The sequence below is a fragment of the Seriola aureovittata genome, chromosome 6 (genome assembly GCF_021018895.1).
Source record: "Seriola aureovittata isolate HTS-2021-v1 ecotype China chromosome 6, ASM2101889v1, whole genome shotgun sequence".
NCBI classification, from domain to species: domain Eukaryota; kingdom Metazoa; phylum Chordata; class Actinopteri; order Carangiformes; family Carangidae; genus Seriola; species Seriola aureovittata.
The window spans coordinates 11,738,088-11,757,410 of NC_079369.1; the positions used below are offsets into that span (position 1 = coordinate 11,738,088).

Below are 19,323 nucleotides of genomic sequence, written 5' to 3' on the forward strand. Positions count from 1 at the left end.
TCGTTTTTATTTCAGTCTCAACATTTTTTATTTGGCTCCCATCTCTGTCAGTGACCACCTGCCGCGGTCAACTGTTCCCTGCAGAAAGTGTTCAGGTGCAAAAACAAGAGTTTCACCTGTCAGGGGTTTAAATATCTGACACATTTGGAGGATGTTCATCTTTTTGCATCAAGGCGGTTACAGCACGCCTTGAGCGAAGCGGCGTTTACTAATTAAAAGCTTCTCGCCGACACGTGGATGGTACCTTATATTCTTATTTTTAGGTCCAACATTAAATAATTCCACTTTTCCCGTTTCTTTAAAATAACATTTATTTCCAGCATATTCATACAATGTGACAGCACAGCTTGTAACATTTGAAGAGGAACTGACTTGATCCAGCACTTTGTCACAAAATATTTGAGCTGACTAACAGATAAATGAAAAGTCAAATATAGCATAGCATTTCATATTACCAAATGCAATATATAATACAGGCAGTTGGAAAGGAACTAAAAAAAAAAGATGAGATAAGTGAAATAATACATAAGAAAAAAAAGGGATGGCATTTAGGCTATACACATCATTAGTTCAACTTTTACAACAGGACATAGGGTTAACATCCGTAAGCTACATTAATAACTTAATTTCGCCTCGTTTATTATTCGATGTGTGTGAGAGAAATGCATATTTTTGAAAATTATATTTTAACTTCAGTTTCAACAACCAGCTGAAAAAATTGGTGGGCTTTAAAAAAAGGGTCAGAACTCTCTAATAAATCATTTCTTCGTTACTTCATTTTATTTTAAATCCTACAGAACTGACATATAAATCAGTGATAAAAGCATGTATATGTACCTTTAGCTTTTTGTGCAACTGGGTTTACTTTTCACTCCCCCAGCTTGGTCATGATCTATTTTGAGATCTATAAATATCTTTTTCTGTTTCACCTTATTTTATCAATGGAATATTTCGGCTTATAAATGGGGAACGTCTTCCAAACTTTTGTAGTCTAACATATAAAATTATTTTTGAAAATTACACATAAGTGGGTTTAGTCCCCCCCCCCCCCTCCCCCCTCTCAAACCATTTGACTACAAGCCAGATAATCCTATTATGTACAGTAGCCTGTAGCCAAAACACATCACAGATTTTCTCCAGAACATTCAACACTTGTGGCTACAAATACAATGGAATGTGTCTCTGTGGTCAGTCCACCGGCCTCACTGTTTGTCTGGCGTGTTGTTGACCAAAGGCCCGTACAGGCCGCTGGCATAGCCTTGCTCTTTGTGTAACATTGTCCTGTCCCTTATCAGGTCGCTAAAGGCATAGTCCATCGGGGGTCTGAAGCCCAGAGTCGGCATCAACCCGGTGGTGGAGTAGGGCGTCATGAAAGCCAGTCCCCGGCTGTGCGCAGAATAGGCCAGCCGCAGCGGGTTCAGTCCCAGGTGGGTGCCCAGAGGATAGGTGGTGGGGTCGGCGCCGAAGTGCGGGGCGTTTGGCTGTAGAGGAGAAAACGCAGAGCGGTTACTCAACGTCATGGCTCCTGGTAACATTGGCCTCGTCGGGGCGGTTGTGGATGTGGAGGACGGCAGTGGCTGCTGCGCGTTTTGGAGCATCCTCTCGGCCGTCCACGTCTCCTCTGGCCCGGCCTTGTCGTGGCCCTGATGGGCGCCGCTGTTGTTGAGGATCTGCTCGATGGCCTGCACCACGTCTTTACCGCAGCCCTGCAGGACGAGCTCCAGGACGCTCCGCTTGTGGCTGGGGAACACTCGGGTCAGGATGTCAATGGCGTTCATGTGCCGGGAGGCCGCAGAGGAAGGGGAGGGCTCCTGCTCGTCTTTGTCGGTCTCAGAGCCGGAGTCAGAGCCCAGAGAGCTGACGGACCCGGGAGTGTCCTCTCCGTCTTTTAAAGGCTTGGACACCGGCGAGTTGATGAAAGACTCGCTGTCTCCGTTCTCGGAACCTGAGCCTCCATGTCGGCCGTCTGGGGACGAGATGCCCGGGGCCGAGTCGCTCTCGGTGGACGCTGGTTTCCCCGCAGACTGCTGAGGGGTGGCGGATCCGGAGTGCTGGCTCTTTGGGAAAAGCTCGTACTTCTGGATAGTACTTGAATCTGTTGACACAAGCATAAAACCACAGTTCATAAGACTGAAGACACAAAGTCTGAATGTTACAGTGGGCCAGTATAGGCCATCAGCCAGGGGTCAACTAATGACAGTCAGGAAAAAAAAAAATCAAATCACACAGGCCTTTAAAGTGTCAAAGGAACAGATGTCACCGGGTCAGTCACAATGTAAAATACCATATAAATGCATCATATTTCAATATCTCAGGACAACCACAAATCACTTTTTTAAGTAGCCTACAGCCAGGTGTGTCGCTTAGCAACCACACTGCAATCTCCCTACAATATGCCAGTAAATTAAACTTAAATGGGCGGAATGATACATAATATTTAGGCCTTTATTACAGGTTTAACTTTACTGCTTGTGCGCTTGTGTTAAGTTATAAACATCGACCTGCACTAACCCTTTAGGGTTAGGACAGCTGCCCTTACCTGAGTTGCTCTCGCTGCTGACAGAGCCGAACACCTCGTAGTTTGGACGCGGGGGGATGATGCCGTTGGCGGCGGCCAGGGCGAGTCCCTCCGCCGTGCCGTAGAGCAGCTGCAGCTCTCGGGCTTCGTTCTCCTCCTGCGCCTGCTGCCGCCGCAGCGCCACTTGCGCAGCCATCACCCGCTGTCTCTCTGCGATCAATGTGCACTTGGCGCACATACAGTCCTTCCAGCGGCAGTAGCGCTTGTGGCCCTTCAGCGCGGAAACGACGCCGTGATTCCTGCAGCGGGCGCACTTCGGGGTGCGTGGGTACTTGTCCGCGGCGCGCAGGAGGAGCGGAGGGCCGCGCAGCAGGTTGCCGGCCATGGACACAGGGATGGAGGCTGCTGCTGCGGCCGCCGCTGCCGCTCCTGGGTGGACTTGAGAGGCAGAGGAGACTGTAGGGAGCTCCGGTCTCAGATCCATGCCCGTGGTCCTCACTGATCTCGGCTAACTAAAGTATAAACAAGACAACGACGTTGTTCTGAACGATCTGTATTACTTTAACTAATGTTGAGCCGATCACATCTGCTCAGCGGTTCTCAACATCTCTGGACAGCAGATGAAGTCAACGATGTCTGTCTACTGACGAGATTACCATGAAGAAAAAAGAAAAGAAAAAATCTGTGATCGAAACTCTAGTGGAAACTGTCCGCGCGTCTGTCGAAGGATCGAAAACAGGAGCAGATAAAGTCAACTTGAAATCCGAAAAGAGCAGGAGCCGAGAGGAGCGACCATTCCTCCCCGATATAAAGTTAAAACTGTCCAGGAGGAGCTGAGGTTGTTACTCACTGCAGCCTGAGACACTAACTTCCTCCTGAGATTGTCAGTGGATACAGATCCCTCTCTCCCCTCTCTATTGTTGCTCCTACGTTTTCATTAGACAAATTTGACAACAATGTGGCGTCTGTCATTGGCCAAAGGGGGAAGGAGCAATCTGATTGGCTTGCCTCTTTTTTCAACTGTGTCCACCTGAGTTCTTTTTCCAAATATCAAGTGTTAAGAATCTGAAGGGAGTTCCCGGAAAGCTCAAATCGATGCAGTGTATTTCCAAAAAAATATTTTTTATAGGTTTTAAACAATAGCCTATGTTATTCCATTTTAATGGAGTAAATCAGAACTATGACTGTATGGCCTTTAAAAAAAAAAAAATCAATCAGGAAACTAAAATTACCCTAAAATGAAGGAAAAATTGAATCCCTTGCAAGAACTTTCTGTATATTTCTGAAGAAATATTCTGTATCATTTGGAGCCATGGTTGTTATACTATGACATCGCCATCCTTGCGTCCAGATGTGTTTATGCTACTAATTACAGACCAATTTAAGACCCCAAATATAAAGATGAAGCGTGACTGTATAATGTCGTCCGCCCGGAGGGTGAGTATCATTTATTTTATTGATTCAAGAAGAGGCAAAATTTGCTCTGTCGGAGAAAAAGTCTATATTTGCAGCAGGTTATTGACTGCAGAAAGCAAAGCTGTCGATGATGCTAAATGGTTAACTTCACTGTCCAAATGATTTATAATCTGGTGTCGTGATCGCTACTTTACATGTAACAAAACCTGTTTTTATCAGTTTAAACGTTTTTTTAATCCGTTTAGGAGGAAAAAAAAATCGAACTATACAACAAACGCTTGGACTGAATGAATGAATGAAATGATGGAGTCATGGATTAAATGCACATGCTACACCACAGCTTCTTTCTGTCTTTATTTCGTTTTTCCAATCTATTTCTTTCTTGTCATAAATTGAAAGTGTCACATAAATATGTCTCAATGTAATTTTTTTTTTTTTAATAAGGACTATTCACTTCATATTTTGTGCTGCTTCTCTTTGGTTCGTTTTTGAGCTGCAGTGCTGAAACTACAATTGTTGCTCTTTACTCGTCAGTCCAACGCTGCACGTCGCTTCACGAGAAAACGATATTTACCTCAATGGTTTCATCCGCCTTTGTGCCCAATTATACGTGTTTAATTATTGATGTAATCACAGCAGTTTTATAACTCAATTTCGCATTTTTTTGTCATTGATCTCGACTCTTCGAAATAATCATTGTTATTGTGAAGGGTTATATTTTGAACATTACTGTATGATTTATTTTCAGATAAACATTTAGTGTTATTTATTCTCAGCACATCGAGTGTCCTATAATTATCTCGACGTATACATGAAGCCTACATAATAAAAAAACATGTAAAAAACAAACCCAGAATCTTTTTCATTAAATAATCCATGCCATAACATCTCATGGAATGTGATGTGTAAAGATATATAATAATAACAATAATACTAATAATATTCATAATAATAATGCATAAAATAAATAAGATGCACACAATCCAATTAATTAAATTAAGCTGTCAGCATTAATCGCCTCTCACACAATATATTAATAATAGTCTAATGATAATATATTGACAGTATTTATGTTAGAAAAGTTCATGTGCGACTGTAGACAGGAGAAGAGGTTTCTGTTTGTTTGGGCTTGAGTTTCTCATCTTCATTCTTAATTTGAAAGGCATCCGTTTCTATAACTTTATCAGAAAGAAGGAGAAAAACGAAACAGAAAACTGGATTTATACTTGATTTTCCACCATCTTCTCCATAAACTCTGAAAAATGAGCGTTTAGCACTGACTGGTGAGTCGTCCTCCCACTGCCCCCATTAACTGACTAACCATCATACTGTAATGCTTCCAGAGATCTGAGGAGTCCGCGGCGCACCGAGCTACAAAGGGGCATGGCGCGCAAACCACCTGCTTCCTCACCTGTTCACTCAGGGGATGATTCATGCAGCCTTTTGAATTCAGATTAAAACGATATTGATTTTTTTTTTTTTTTTATCAACAATTGTCAGTCCCACGGAGGACCAAAACAACAGTCTTAGTGAACTACTAGGCTGCTACTACTTGAGGCAGATGAAGAAAGAAATGGCTGCTCGGTGTGCAGCCCTGCCTCTCTCCCCTCCCAGGCTCATTGTTTACTTTCTGAATCACTGTAAGCAAATGCCATCTGTTTCCCTCGCCGCTGTCATCTGCACCTTAATTACCTAGCCAACAGGCTAATAGAGACGATATTAAAACTACATCTTTTTGACATTCAAAGTAATTATCCGCATGGGCGACGATCTCACTCGGAAGAAAATTACCCGGCGTCCTGCTCGGTGAAGTAGATAGTTGCAAACTGCAGAGGAGGCCCGGGCGCGCTCACTGGAGAGACTGAGGTGTAGAGGCCGTACATAGCACAATGTCACCTGCAGCATTTGAATGGAATTTCAAAATAAAACCGCCTTGGTCGCTTATAGTGTGTTGTTGTATTGGCGGAGACGATACAAAGGCGGAAACAGAACAGTCCAGTTTCTCATTACGCACAATTTCCACTGTTGATACGAGTGGATTTCAGGTGACAATTACTTGGACTTGACGTGTGTTTATTGAGCTATATTTGTCCATACTGAGCTGATAAGGCTCCTGTGTTTTGTAATATTATCACGAGTGAATTCACTCTGAAGGTTGAACTTAAATTACCAGCGGCTCCGGTTAAATCGCTCATTTCATCCACGGCGTGTAAACGTCGCTGGTTTGGGGTTATCCTGGGATAGATTTATCACTTTGAGTTTGGCTGAACCTAACGGAAAGTTCATTTTTCAAGGATATGCATTATGATAGGGATTAAGTTCACTATTATTCCTCCTGGCCCAATTAAAAATGCCCCCCGCGCAATTAAAAGTGACTGTGAGCACTTAGAAAATCCAACATTCTTTTAACCACTTCATTAGGCCTATGCATCAAAAAAACCATGCGATGCTTTCATTTCATTCAGGAAGGGTACAGACGAGTGGGTTTTTAACACCCTTTTAAGATCACAACAAAGGCCATGCTTGACCCAACATATGTAGCAGCATGTTTCCGCTGCCCCTGCACCCCGGTGCGGCTTTCTAGCGGCCGCTCCCACTGCCGCTGCCCCGCCTGCAGCCCGGCTTTGCCCGGATCCCCTCCCGCGCTCTCCCGCTGCAGCAGCCGGCTCTGTCACACAGAGGCAGAGGTTAGAGTAGCAGTTAGACAAGGGGCCGCGGAGAAAAGAAACGCACGGGGTTTTTCACACAAGTATTTACACGCTTGACGGGCACACCGAGTAGGCCCGGGCTTATAGACAAGAGGCTGTTAACCTGCCACTTCACACCAGCTCCAGTGCGTCGGGGAAATGGATCAGGCTTAATGCATTCCTTTAAAGGCAGAGTCAGGGGAGCAGTGAGGGCTGGAGACACATTAAACACATTGTTGGGCAAGTTTCTAACCTGCTTTTAATGCTGACATACAACAGTAGCATGTAAATTCAGATTTTGAAATATAAATATGTGTTAAATATAGCACAGATAATGAGGATTTCCAGACTAAAGAAACAAATAGGGTAAGTTGTGTGAACATATTGGGTGATGATTACATATGAGGTGTGTAGTTACTCATTATTAACATTCACACTAATCCTGAGTATGAAAATAAAAGCGATGGAGGAACTATTCAGGACCCTTAACTTTAAAAAGTATAATGCGTAAAAATAGCGCAAAGGTCCAGCATTTAAAATACTGGGCTGCTGAAGTAAAATTTGAGTATTAGCGGTAAAGTAAAAGTAGCCCATTTGGTAATGACGTTTTTTTAATTAACTTTATTGCGCTGTTGGCTAATTTGATCTATAATAATCAATCATCTTACATAAAACCGAGTAAAGCAATAGCTGTCAAATACAGTAGAGTAGCAGCATTAAAAGGAATCACTCCAGTAAATAGTGGATTTATATGCGGAGAGCTTCAGTAAATATTCTTCATTACATTCCACCACTGGAAAATCTCAGAAACCAAAAGTGTGACTGGTTAGTTTGCAAAGCCTCGCAAAGGTCACACACAAAGACAAACGTGTAGGCCAGATTTCAGCAGGGCCGTGAGCTGAAGAGGCAGAGAGAGGCAGAGAGAGGCAGAGAGAGGTCTCTCTCAAGCACCACTCCTCACCCGCTAGAATAACACTTATTTGTAAATGGGGGATCACCCTGCCATGGCGTATGAATATTTCAAAGATTTGAAGGGTCCCTCTCTGCCAGAGCTGTTGGCCAGCACTCAGGCAATCTCTCTCTTCTCTCTCTCTCTCTCTCTCTCTCTCTCTCTCTCTCTCACACACACACACACACACACACACACACACACACACACACACACACACACACACACACACACACACACACACACACACACACACACACACACACACACACACACCGTTTTTGTGCCCCCGAGGTAGGTTGGCAGGGATTATCTTTGTTTAATGAATGGGCTACAAGTATTCATCAACACGGCGAGATTATTGGGCTCTCTAGCTCTCCCTTCTGCGAGGCCTTTAGTGGCATATAACTCCTGTGTGTGCGTGCGTGTGTGTGTGTGACAGAGAGAGAGAGAGAGAGAGAAGGAGGGAGGGAGAGAAAGACAGACACAGACCTACACACTGCAGCCAATTAAAATGCACTCTCCCCTGCTCTATCCCTCCACATCTGCCTCCTTTTCTCCACCAACGAATGGCGCAGAAAAGAAGGAAGCTCATGAATAGGTGCTCATTGAGATCACAGATGGAGTATGGCTTTCTCTTTGCTAGAAATTTGAGAAACACCATTGTCCCCAATCAAAACTCAATGTGTTCGCCTACAATGGTGCCGGCTTTGAGCTCCGCCGCTTCAATTGGCCTTGTTTTTGAAACTTGAAGTGTTCAGCACAAAGACGTGGCCCTCCTAGATGTCACCACCGCCTCGCTCCAGTAGGCTATGAGTGTGTGTTCGTGTGTGCGTGTGTGTCTGTGTGTTCAGAAAGAGAAGGAAAAAAACACAATTAATATGAAGCAGTAATTACTCCCCTTCACGCCACTGCACCCATTCAGGACCCCACTGGCCCATTTATTGCTTTATCCCATGCGGCTGATAATCCGAATACCACAAGTTTTTCTAAGGCCTCTGCGGCGTTTTAAGGAGACAGATCTGGAGGAACATGACTATAAATAAACTGAGCAACAAGCGCTGCAGAAGAACTTAACGCAACTTCAATTTTTTTTGTTTTTTTCGTCTTATTGGTTTTAATCAGTATTTAATATACGTTAATATTTAGCAAAAGGCCTGACTGGTCACAGTCTTTTAGTATTTTAGTGTAATTGTCGGCCACACTTGTAGTCAATCCATTAGTTATAGGTGATAAGATTTAATCAGCATATTAACTTCTACTAAATTGGCTTTTAGGCTATATTAAGAAAATTATTTTGCTTTTTACATTTAAAAATGAATAATTAAATTAACTCTTTTGATCAAATGTTTGTTAGATGAGTCAATTCATCTTTTTTTATTAGATTATTTTTGTTTTATGACACGATAGATAATAATATTTAATAATAAGTTCTTTTTCAATGTATTAATTTTGTTTTTATATTTTTGCATCTCAAACTTGATTTTCCTTGGGTGCTGTATTTCGACAGCTCCTGAAGGAGAGCAGGAGCCAGCAGAGATGCTGTAGCAGAGATGCTGTGTAGAGAGCGCCCCCTGGTCCAGGCACAGACCCGGAGAACCAGCAGCCGCTTTCTTGGGAAGAGAAGAGAGATATTGCGTTATTTTGGAGTTAGCTGCTTTGACATCAAAATAACTGAATGGTTTCAAGGACACAAGTGACTGTGACCAGTAGCCTATTTCTTCTTTCTGATGAAAATTTCGGGTTTCACACGGACAGATGCTTTTATCATTTATTGGCCTTATTATGATCAAGGCGGTTTCCCACACAAACTCTCCACTGTACATTCAGCTACATTCTTCCTTAGGCTATCATGAAAATGAAATGTCAGATTTTATTTGGTCTGTTATGGATGAAAAGCAGCGTTTCCAAACCTGTCGTTAACCACGGCAAGTTAAGCTTACCCTTAACTCAAAAACAACAACAATAATAATAATAATAATAATGATAATAATAATTATCATTATTATTATTGTAATATAGTTGGCAGTGTTTTCATACGAATTTGTTGAAAAATAAGATTACATATATTATATATAATATATTAAAATTTTGCCAAACTATGAAAACGTGATTTCCAATGGAAAAACAAAGAAAAGGGAAGGAAAAAAAATTGTGGCTTCAGGAAAACAATGTTTGATGGATTCGGGAAAATGTGGCTGCACGTGCTCAAAGTTGTCAGGTTGCCTCTTATTAAAAGAGTTAACCCAATAAAACCTACAGAGCTGTCAGACAGCACAAAGACACAAGGTGAAATCTGGCAGCCATGTGGCTGTGTTCAGATTATAAGGAAAAACAGCAACAATAACCAGTAGCTAATTAGAACAGAGGTAATAATTAAACCAATTTTTGCCTCCTAGTTATTTATTATTTGACTGATTAAATCAGATCTGTATATTCTCTGTTTCAGCCTCTGAAAATAAGAGTTGTTTAGAAAAAAACTTCTGCCTTGAAATAAGGATCCAGGCCTTTTAAGAATTTAGACCCATTTCAAGGCCAGTTTTTTTTAATCAGCTTGGTTACATGGCTGCAAGGAAAATGTGTTTTGTCTTTTTATAGATAAAAATCAAAGTCTTTCCACATCTATTGTGTCACTAACAAACAGTACTGTGAACAGAGAAAGACAGAGAGGGAGAGATGACCCTCCTTTTGTGCCCATCCAACAGTTTAAGCTGCATAGATTCTGTTTCTTTGGGCAGGGCCGGCTTCTCTGAGAAAGTAAACTTGGGGTGACCCTCCAGGTTAGGCCAGTCTGGGATACGAGCGGAGATCCTGTGATTCAGGGAGCCGCCGTGCTCTGGGATCTCAGTGGGTCCCACTTCAAAAGGAGGGAGGCGAGATCACTTGTGTCAGGAATTTTGTTCCCTCGCCAGTGGGCTGCATTCTTGACCCCGGCGGAGCTGGTTAAACATCATGGACGCTTTCCTCTTTTGTCGCCACAGAATCAAGACAGCAACCTGATGTTGCCACCACTGAATCTGTGGCAGGGAAGCCGGCAGAGTAAGCTCATTACCACACAGACACTTTTCTCATCCCGCCTGTGTCAGATTTAAGGGGTGCAGACACTGATTGAGACGTCCAAGTTTGACTAACATGTCAAAGAACAGCTGATGTTACACAGAGTCAAAACACACTGATGTCTTCTCTAATGCAAAGTACCTCTAGTTAAAGTTGTTTTTTTTTTTTTAAGTGCACATTAAGGGCTGAAGGCTAATTCTGAATTATTTTCGTTATAGATTAATTTGTCAATTATTTTCTGATTAGTTTAGCATATAAAAATGTTTTTAAATAGTGAAGAAAATGCCATTTACAGTTTCTCCAAGCTCACAGTACTGTCTCAACATTTTTAGTCCAAAACATAAAGATTTTCAATTTACTGTCATATACAACAAAGAAAAGCAGCAAATCCTCACACCTGAGAAGCCCAAACCAGAGAATATTTGGCATTTCTTCTTGAGAAAATGATTAATCAATTGATCAACTAATCGTTGCAGCTCTACAATGTCTGTAGTGGTGCACATTTTTGAGAGGATTTTAAAGGCAGTTTCATGAGCACGAGTCTGTTCAAACAAACGAAAACGTGACAATCATGAAAAAGTCTGTGGGACACTTCAGGTAGAGTCAAACAAGTTTCACTCTCATGAAGACAGTGAACGGGAACTGTTCATTTTAATAAATAAGAGGTGTGCTCCACTACTTCCTTATGTGAAGGGGCCTAGAGGCTCCTACCTATCCAAAAATAAATCAGGTTATTTCTATCATGTGAAAGAGATTACAAAAAATAAATTTATATTTTTGCAAATTTCTCTGTCCTACTTTTTCCCATCACACAGTTAAAAACCTGATGACACTTCTCCCAGTGAAACAAAAACAACTAATGACAAGTTTGGTCAGGTATAAGAGAGGAATATCATTATGTCTCATTGGCATTTCTGACCTTATCACCATCACGGGCTGCAGCAGCACAGAGGAACATGCCTGTGCACATCGCATTCAAAAAGCTGCGTGATAGAAACTGTAATCTCACACTTGAGAGGAGCTGCACTATGTACACTGTTCCCCGAGGAAGACACACTCTGACAAGACGAGCAGAAATGCACCTGTCTGTCTCTTTGCATAAACGCACCCGGTTTTTCACGCTCACTGAGCTCCTGGCCCTGCCCTGACCTCTCCCTCGCCCCGAGCTGCACTTGTCCGTACGGCCAACTACATCCAAGTAACACAAATGTCATCCGGAGACATTTCATTTGCCCTTCAGAGCTTCTACAAAGTTCAACATTACCCTTGAATGGAGCATTTAACACTCAGCTCTCACTAGTCAAATTCAAGGACTGCCTCACTGGTTGTCTTTGGGAGAATTAGGGGACATAATATTGCTATGTGTTCGGGGTAAGACGCTCCAAACTAGGCATCATAGAGGCACCACTTTCTAACTTTCGTCAGGTTAAGACAACAAGGCCAAATAACCTTTTAAAACCAACGTAGAAACTCAAACATTCCTCAGGATGGAAGTCAGCAGCTCGGTAAAGAGAAACATCTATAGGGGTAAAGCATTAGTGTTGGACCTGCTGCTAAAGAACTGTCTTGACCCATCATGTGAAGCTTTTAGCACAAGTTCAGGCAGGAATATTTGTGTAATTTCCTCATGGAATCAGGAATGAATTCACTGGGTTATTCAGCGTTTGCAGGATGTTCTGTCAGCCGGTGAACAGTGCAGCTGATAGTTTCACTGAGGTGCATTTGTAATACCTGTTATGTCTTCTTGATGCCACTGCAGTGATCTTCATCCCTCCATCACTCCACAGAGTAGAGGCCACGTTTCCCATGGGAGATCTCTCAAAAGGCTGCAATTTGCCACAATACACTGATATCACGGACTGACTCAAAGACAAATTACTTTTAAATGTTAAAATAAAAATCTGCATTTCGCTTACTTCTGGTGTCTTTCTTCATCGAGGTACTTTCAAAAACCTTCACAGCCTCATTTGAATTTTAAGGTCTTTGATGCTCATGGAAACCTGAATTTTATTAAGAAATAAAGTTTTAGGTTTGATTTAGCAAATGGTTTTTCTTCACCTTTCATATAAACACATATGACATCTAGTAACAAATATCAATGGTTGAAAATCGGGGTGTTTTTGTCACAAGTTTAGTCAGTTAAACATTACTCCACGAGTAGCTTTCACAGACTAAAAAAGTCTGAGGATTTGTCCTGCAGTGTTTCTCTCTCGCTCTCTCTCACAGCGCCTTCAGCAACATCTCATGTCTGGTCAAACCTGGGGAAGTGCGGCTGGCTGAGCACGTTAGGGTCGACTCATTCCTCGCGTGAGAATCAAGACAGCTGCAGAGAAACCAACAAACGCACGCTCACACTCGAGGATGCTTGTGTAACACGCTGACTGTGTGCATCACAAAAGCTGTCCCAGTTTTTAAAGCACAAGTGTAACTAGCATTACCAGAGATGACTACATGGTTTTGGGTGGCCTTGTATAGCTTTTTGTAAGACTCATATTTTCCATAAATAAACATCACAGGACTTGATGACAATACACAGAGTAAGATTCATAAGATAATTGTCTATTTCACCCACAAGGATTAAGTTGAAGCCTCCAGAATTCCCATTTGAAACTAGACTCAAAACATCAGACTTAGTTTCCTTCACTCATTTAGTCCAGATTATTCTAATCCAGTTCATAACAGATTTAAAGCATGCAGGAAGTAAATAGGGTCTTATGTTGTTCCCCTAAAGAGACAGAGTTCAGTTTTACAGTTGAGTAAAATGTCCTGTGCAGTAAAAGGAGCCTATAACCACTGAAGTCTGATTTTGACCTGTGTGTGATTTTGCAAAGGTGCATTAATTAATTTCATCGTAATAGTTGCTTATGATCTATTCCAATATTCAACATTTTCTGACATCAATTTTGCTTTGTAAGACACTGTGACACTGCTTCCTATTTTTGGTGATAGCAGAACACAATATTGTTAGAAAACTTTGCTCTACAGTCTTGATTTTGTTAATTACAGGCTTCATTAATTAGAAATAACTAAATGTCAGCTGTCATCCTTAAAGTAGCTACAATGATTTGCTGCAGTATAAAGTCAGTATTTATAATGTCAGCATATTATTTTTATATTTTCCTCAGAGGAAAATGTAAAAAAGTGTAAAGTGTAATAATTATTCAGTTCTTGTTTTTTCCCCTTCAAAATTGCTACAGGACCCAGACACACAATCTTGACTCAAAAGCAGCTAAAAAGGAACTTCAGTCTGCTGTCCACTTTTCAACTCGTTCGACTCGTTCATGTTTAACGTGAGAAAAAAACAAGTATTGCACCAAAATGTCAGGAACTTGAAATATTGCATGTAATCCCTCCCTCTCCGTCGCCTCCCACGCCTCCTGTCAGTGTCCACTGCCAATTGTAAAAGAAAGAAAAATGACATAAACAGAATCTATGTAATGGCATCTAGACATCACTGAGGCCCTGTCCGAGTCGCTCCTGTCCCACCTCACTGTGTATGGATCAGCTTAGTCCAGGCCGCTGTGATCTGCTTACCTGTTTACTGATGAGGGAGTAGCAGTCTGTTTATGGCGCGTCGCTCTGCTGGGGTTCTCAAACTTTGCCTTTAGCTGTCGGAGGAGCCCTGCTACAGATGGAGGGCTAAGCCTGCGTGATCTCCCCTCACTGAACGCAGGAAATTAGCTGCGGTGAGGCTGATATTACCAGGTGGCATGTGAGTGACAATATTAAAACATTTGTTAAGAGAACTATGCAAAAGGTCTGCCAGTGGCAACAGAGATGTGATGATGCATACCTTAACTTTGATATGTGTAAAAGCCGAAGCTGGACAGTCAGAGCTGGCATCATGTTCAGGTTATCTTGAATGAAATCAGATCAATCTGTGGTGTGTGAACCTCTTGTTTCGTCACCCACAGCTCAGACGTTAATAAGTTGAACATCAACAAGAACAGCGGACATCAGGGTTATCATGATCTCCAGCAGCACTGTGGCGTCTCTCCAGTTGAAAGCAAACAACTCAAAGTTTATATATAAAAAAAAAAACATATAAACACCAAATGTATGTTTTTCTTTGCTTTCTTTGATTTTCAGTGGAACCCATAAGCTGACCATTATCCTTTAATACCCCCCAGGAGTGTCATGATTTTAAGTTTTGATACAAAGTAATGTTTTTCCATCTACTCTGAACCCCCTATAATAAAGATTTATACGCCCTTCATAACAGACCTTCACATAGCCGAAGAATTTGAGTAAAACAGATCACACGTTAAATCATCTGAACAGGGAAAAGACTTGTGTGTGTATGTCATGACGTATTTCAACAGATTTCCGGGCAAGACAAATTGATGTTCATATTCATATATTTTATATAATGTATATCAAACTAAAACTAATACAGCATCAAACTTAAAAAGGATCAAGAGAAAAAAAAGAAAAGAAAAACCTGAAAACTGAGCAATCCATTGGCTTGTGGAGCAGTGGATGTTAAAACCAGGGGGAGTGGAGACTGAAGAGGCACAGCAGATGCTGTGGGTGTCCCACCAAGTCCCATTCCCCGTGGCAGACAGCGGATAGAGGGGTGCAGGGGTGGAAGGTGGGGCAAGGGAGGGTAGGGAGGGGGTGGGAAGTAGAGCTGGGGAAGGGTTAAGGGGGTAAGTACAGGTGGAGATGAGACGGCCCAGACTTCTGCAGGGCAACATCTCTTCTTGCTGTTTATTTTTCTTTCTTTCTTTTTTTTTTTTTTTTTTTTTAGCTTTTTTTTTGGATTTCAAACACAAAAACCATGTTCTAAAAAAGCAGCCTTGGTGTGTTGAATGTGGAAACAAGGGGGACCAAGTCCTTGTTTTTTTTTTTTTTTTTTTTTTTTTTTTTTACTGTGACAAAGATTTGTCTACTCAGTCTCTCAATGCTGTTGTCGTACTGTGTTTGTGTTGTGAGAGAAAAACCATGACAGCAGTTGGGAACGTGAATTTGTTAAGTGTGTGAGAGGAGTTGAGAGAGAAAGAGAGAACGAGAGAGAGAGAGAGAGAGAGAGAGAGAGAGAGAGAGAGAGAGAGAGAGAGAGAGAGAGAGAGAGAGAGAGAGAGAGAGAGAGAGAGAGAGAGAGAGAGAGAGAGAGAGAGAGAGAGAGAGAGAGAGAGAGAGGTTTGGGTGAGGTGAATGTTTGGCTGTGTGCTTATGATACTGTCTTTGCTCCTCTGTGCAACACGTGTACACTAGGCATTCATGTACCACGACCAGGCCGAGGGCAGAGAAGCTTACTTGCACTTTTGTGTCACTGGATGTGCATGCCAGTGTATTTATGTATGTCTGAGAGGAGAGAGAGGACTGTGTATCGGTGAGTGTGTGTGTGTGTGTATATATGTACTGTAGGCCCAGACTGGGGGGGTTGGGGATTGGGTTGGGGATTGGGGGGGGGGGGGGGGGGGGGCCATGCTCGGTGACTAGTGTGTGTCCAGCCAGTTCATCAGTCAGTCAATCAGTCGGTCCTCTCAGCTACCAGAGGGCCAGTTCCTATTCTTTAGCCTCCAGGAAGAGCGTCTCCTGTGGAAACAACTTGGCCTCCAGCAGAGTCGACCCTGGCTCCAACTGGGTGATCTGAGAAGAGACAAGGTGGGGGGGGCATTAGACTGTCACTGACCAAAGGGTTTGATGTTAGAACTTAATAGCTATGTACATTATCAATAAACCTGACATTTATTTATTTTTTTAATTAACTGATTTAACATTGATATTATCATAATGAGAAATATCCATCACAATATCACAGATCACAAAAAGTCACCTTCAACTTGCTTGTTTAGTTTAACACTCCAACTCACAAAGACAATAAATTTACAACGATATTAGGCAGAGAAAAGTGTCGTATTCTTACATTTGAGAAGATGCAACAAGTAAATGTTTTGCATTTTGGTTTGATAACAGATATTGACATATTAAAAATTGAATCAATTATTACATTTGTTGGTAAACAATATTCTGCCAATTGACTAACTAATTAAATCCACAAATTATTTCAGCAGCATTAAATGTTACACTCTTTTTTGAAAATGGATCAAAACCGAGCTGCTGTTTTCAACACATGCTCAACAAAATTGCTCAACGAAGTTGATCGATTTGAAAACCATAGCAACAACTCTGGTGGACAAAGCTTAACATAAAGACAGACAAGTTTTAAAGTGAGTTTAATCGTATTATCTAAACTATTTCAATGATATTTTCAGATTTGTTCCAGTTAGTGTGAACATGGCCCAGCGATCCAGCCTTTACTGCAGAGTTCAATGAATGTGTGTGTGTGTGTGTGTGTGTGTGTGTGTGTGTGTATTTGTAAGAGAGTGTGTATGGTGTGTATTATTCTAACATGATGTTTAAAAAAAAAACGTCTAGGCAGTAATCTGAGCAGCTAGAGCTTTGTTTCCCTAAGAGGACCATCAGGTTTGTTTTCATGGAAAGGCTCCAGTCCAGAACAAACTGATGAAGGTTACAGGACAGGAGAGAGAGTGTGTGTTATAAAAGTGTGTGTGTGTGTGTGTGTGTGTGTGTGTGTGTCTGTGTGTGTGTGAGAGAGAGAGAGAGAGAGAGAGAGAGAGAAGCAGGGATTGAGAGAACTGTGTGTGTTTTTGATGGCTAATAATGACTCCTTTCAGCTGTGACAAAGGTCAAACAGGAACATAGCTGATGCTGCAGAGGAGAGAAACATTTATCTGTTTTCAATACTACAACAGCTATTGTCTAAAAGCAGAGGAATAATTCAGTACCACCCACAACGGAGCTGATCGAGTTAGCTGACACGAAGGGGGTCTGACCTGCGTTTTTTTTTTTTTTTTTTTTAAAACAGGACAATCTGACTCTCTTTCTGACACCCACCACCCCTGTGGGCCTCTTAGCTTATGTGAGCTAATCACCGGAGGGGTTGAGTTACATCGGGCCAATCTAACACCTGGGCTGAATGGGCGAGGTGGTGTGACACCGAGATGTGTCCAGGGCTTATCTGATGACTGCTGCGTCAGCCCCTCTGATTAAGGCTCCTATTCTAACCTCGCGGTGGGATAATTAACAGGCTTGCTGTACCTGCTGTAGAAGGTCGGAGGGCAAGCCGAGCGCGGCAAAGGTCGACCTCACAACAAGCAGAGTGATCGGTCTGAGACAGACTATTGTAGGGAGAGAAACGTGAACTCTGACCATGAACCGAACCACCAGTTTCACCTACACTCACCTTCTAGTTTCTTCTTAGTGTCATAACAATCAAGTGCATTGACTTTGGTCATTTTTATTTTGTAACTTCTAAAGAAGAATAAAAATCCTACCTTCATCTGTACTTTGAACAACCTATACAAGATAATAAACATTGAGTCTATGTTAACTCCAGAAACACTTATTTTTGAGGCCAAAAACAGTGATAAAGAGTAAACACTCAAAATAATTAAAACAATCTACACATTTAAACTTGTGTTAACTACAACATCCGTAAAACTAGAAGGTGTTCACGGACTCTGAGGAAAGGGTGAATGAGAGAAAAAAACAAGAAGGCAAGTAAATTAGGGAAAGGTGACATATATCAGCATCAGACAACCTATCCATCTCCCAAGGGTGTTTGGAAATGTCACACCCATGTGCACTTTGACTCCATGTCTTTCATCTCCATGTCCTCATTTCAACGTGTCATTTAGACTCTTGACTTCTCAGCGGGGTCCTGGGGAGCCCGGTGTGGGCAGGGAGGGGCTGCCACATCAACCTTATGCCCATCACCTAGTCAACTGCCTCATAGCACAGCGGGGAGCAGGACGACATGAAGAGAGGTAAAATAGTGTGCATGTTTTTATGAGTGTGTATGTGTGTGTTTCCCGCAAACATATTCCATCCCAACGGTGGGGAAAACGACCAACAGGGCTGCTGCGCTCCTTTTCCCACCTCAGGAGCAGCGCGTCGCAAATGGCTGCCATGCTAATGAACCCGACAGGCTGTTATGACACCACAGCATCAGGTAGGAGTAAATGAGGCTTTGGGGTGGAGCAGGTGTGTGTGTGTAGTCATGTGTCTGTGGACTACATATAAGCTTGTGTGTGGATGTGTGTGTTGTGAGTGAAATCGGGATGAGAGTTTGTGCTCGTGGTGCACCAGGGAGAGATAACGGGGGGAGAGCAGCATCTGACTCTGAAAAAGAAAGTAGGGAAACAAGATGCCACACTGACACAGGAGACGGGCGCCATCGGTGATTGTTTACATTGTTATCCAATTAACAGACCATAAGCATGGAGGCATCTGTCAACAAACAAAGCTGTTGTTTTTCCTCTGCTCTGCCTAAGCCATATTCTCTCCTCCTGTGCCTACACAGCCATGCATGCATACATACATACATACATAAGACAGACACAATCTAGCTCTCTGCTTGCAGTTTGTTTTTAACCTTGAGTCAATATAATTTTCATCAGCCAATTTAGATCAAATCAATCAGCCGAATTAGGGAACTGTCTAACTCATTTAAAAGATGAAATTAATTTCGAAAGATTTTCATCTGACTAAATAGTGTTTGTGGAAAAGAAAAGGTTTTCCAGTTGTTAATTAAAAATACATATATTAACAGAATAAAAACTGAAATGAACTCTGCCTGAAGCAAAATCTAAATACATAATGCAATATCTGGAAGCTCAGCGATAAAAAGCCTAATTTTAAAACTGGAACCAATTAAAAAGACAGAT

At 42.1% G+C, this 19,323-nt stretch overlaps 2 protein-coding genes across 2 annotated transcripts in view; both read right to left on the minus strand.

Annotated features, from left to right (window-relative positions):
- Positions 1 to 293: 293 nt before the first annotated feature.
- dmrta2 (DMRT-like family A2) lies at positions 294 to 4,249 on the minus strand. Its single transcript, XM_056377678.1, has 2 exons — positions 2,540 to 4,249; positions 294 to 2,095 (listed from the first exon to the last, which is right to left on the minus strand). Exons 1-2 carry the CDS (start codon positions 3,000 to 3,002, stop codon positions 1,203 to 1,205), a joined length of 1,356 nt encoding a protein of 451 aa, XP_056233653.1. The 5' UTR covers positions 3,003 to 4,249; the 3' UTR covers positions 294 to 1,202.
- Positions 4,250 to 14,967: 10,718 nt separating this feature from the next.
- The window catches only part of faf1 (Fas (TNFRSF6) associated factor 1), a 59,591-nt gene continuing 55,235 nt past the window's right edge, over positions 14,968 to 19,323 (minus strand). The window contains exon 19 of the mRNA XM_056379048.1: positions 14,968 to 16,222. Coding sequence (XP_056235023.1) covers positions 16,139 to 16,222 — 84 coding nt within the window. The 3' untranslated portion in view covers positions 14,968 to 16,138. The remainder of the gene's footprint in view (positions 16,223 to 19,323) is intronic.

Excerpts from the sequence above, each read along its gene's own strand:
- dmrta2 (XM_056377678.1), bottom strand. The coding sequence starts at position 3,002 with ATGGATCTGAGACCGGAGCTCCCTACAGTCTCCTCTGCCTCTCAAGTC. Across the intron at positions 2,096-2,539 it reads CAGCAGCGAGAGCAACTCAG|ATTCAAGTACTATCCAGAAG; the intron begins GTAAGGGCAGCT and ends TTGTGTCAACAG.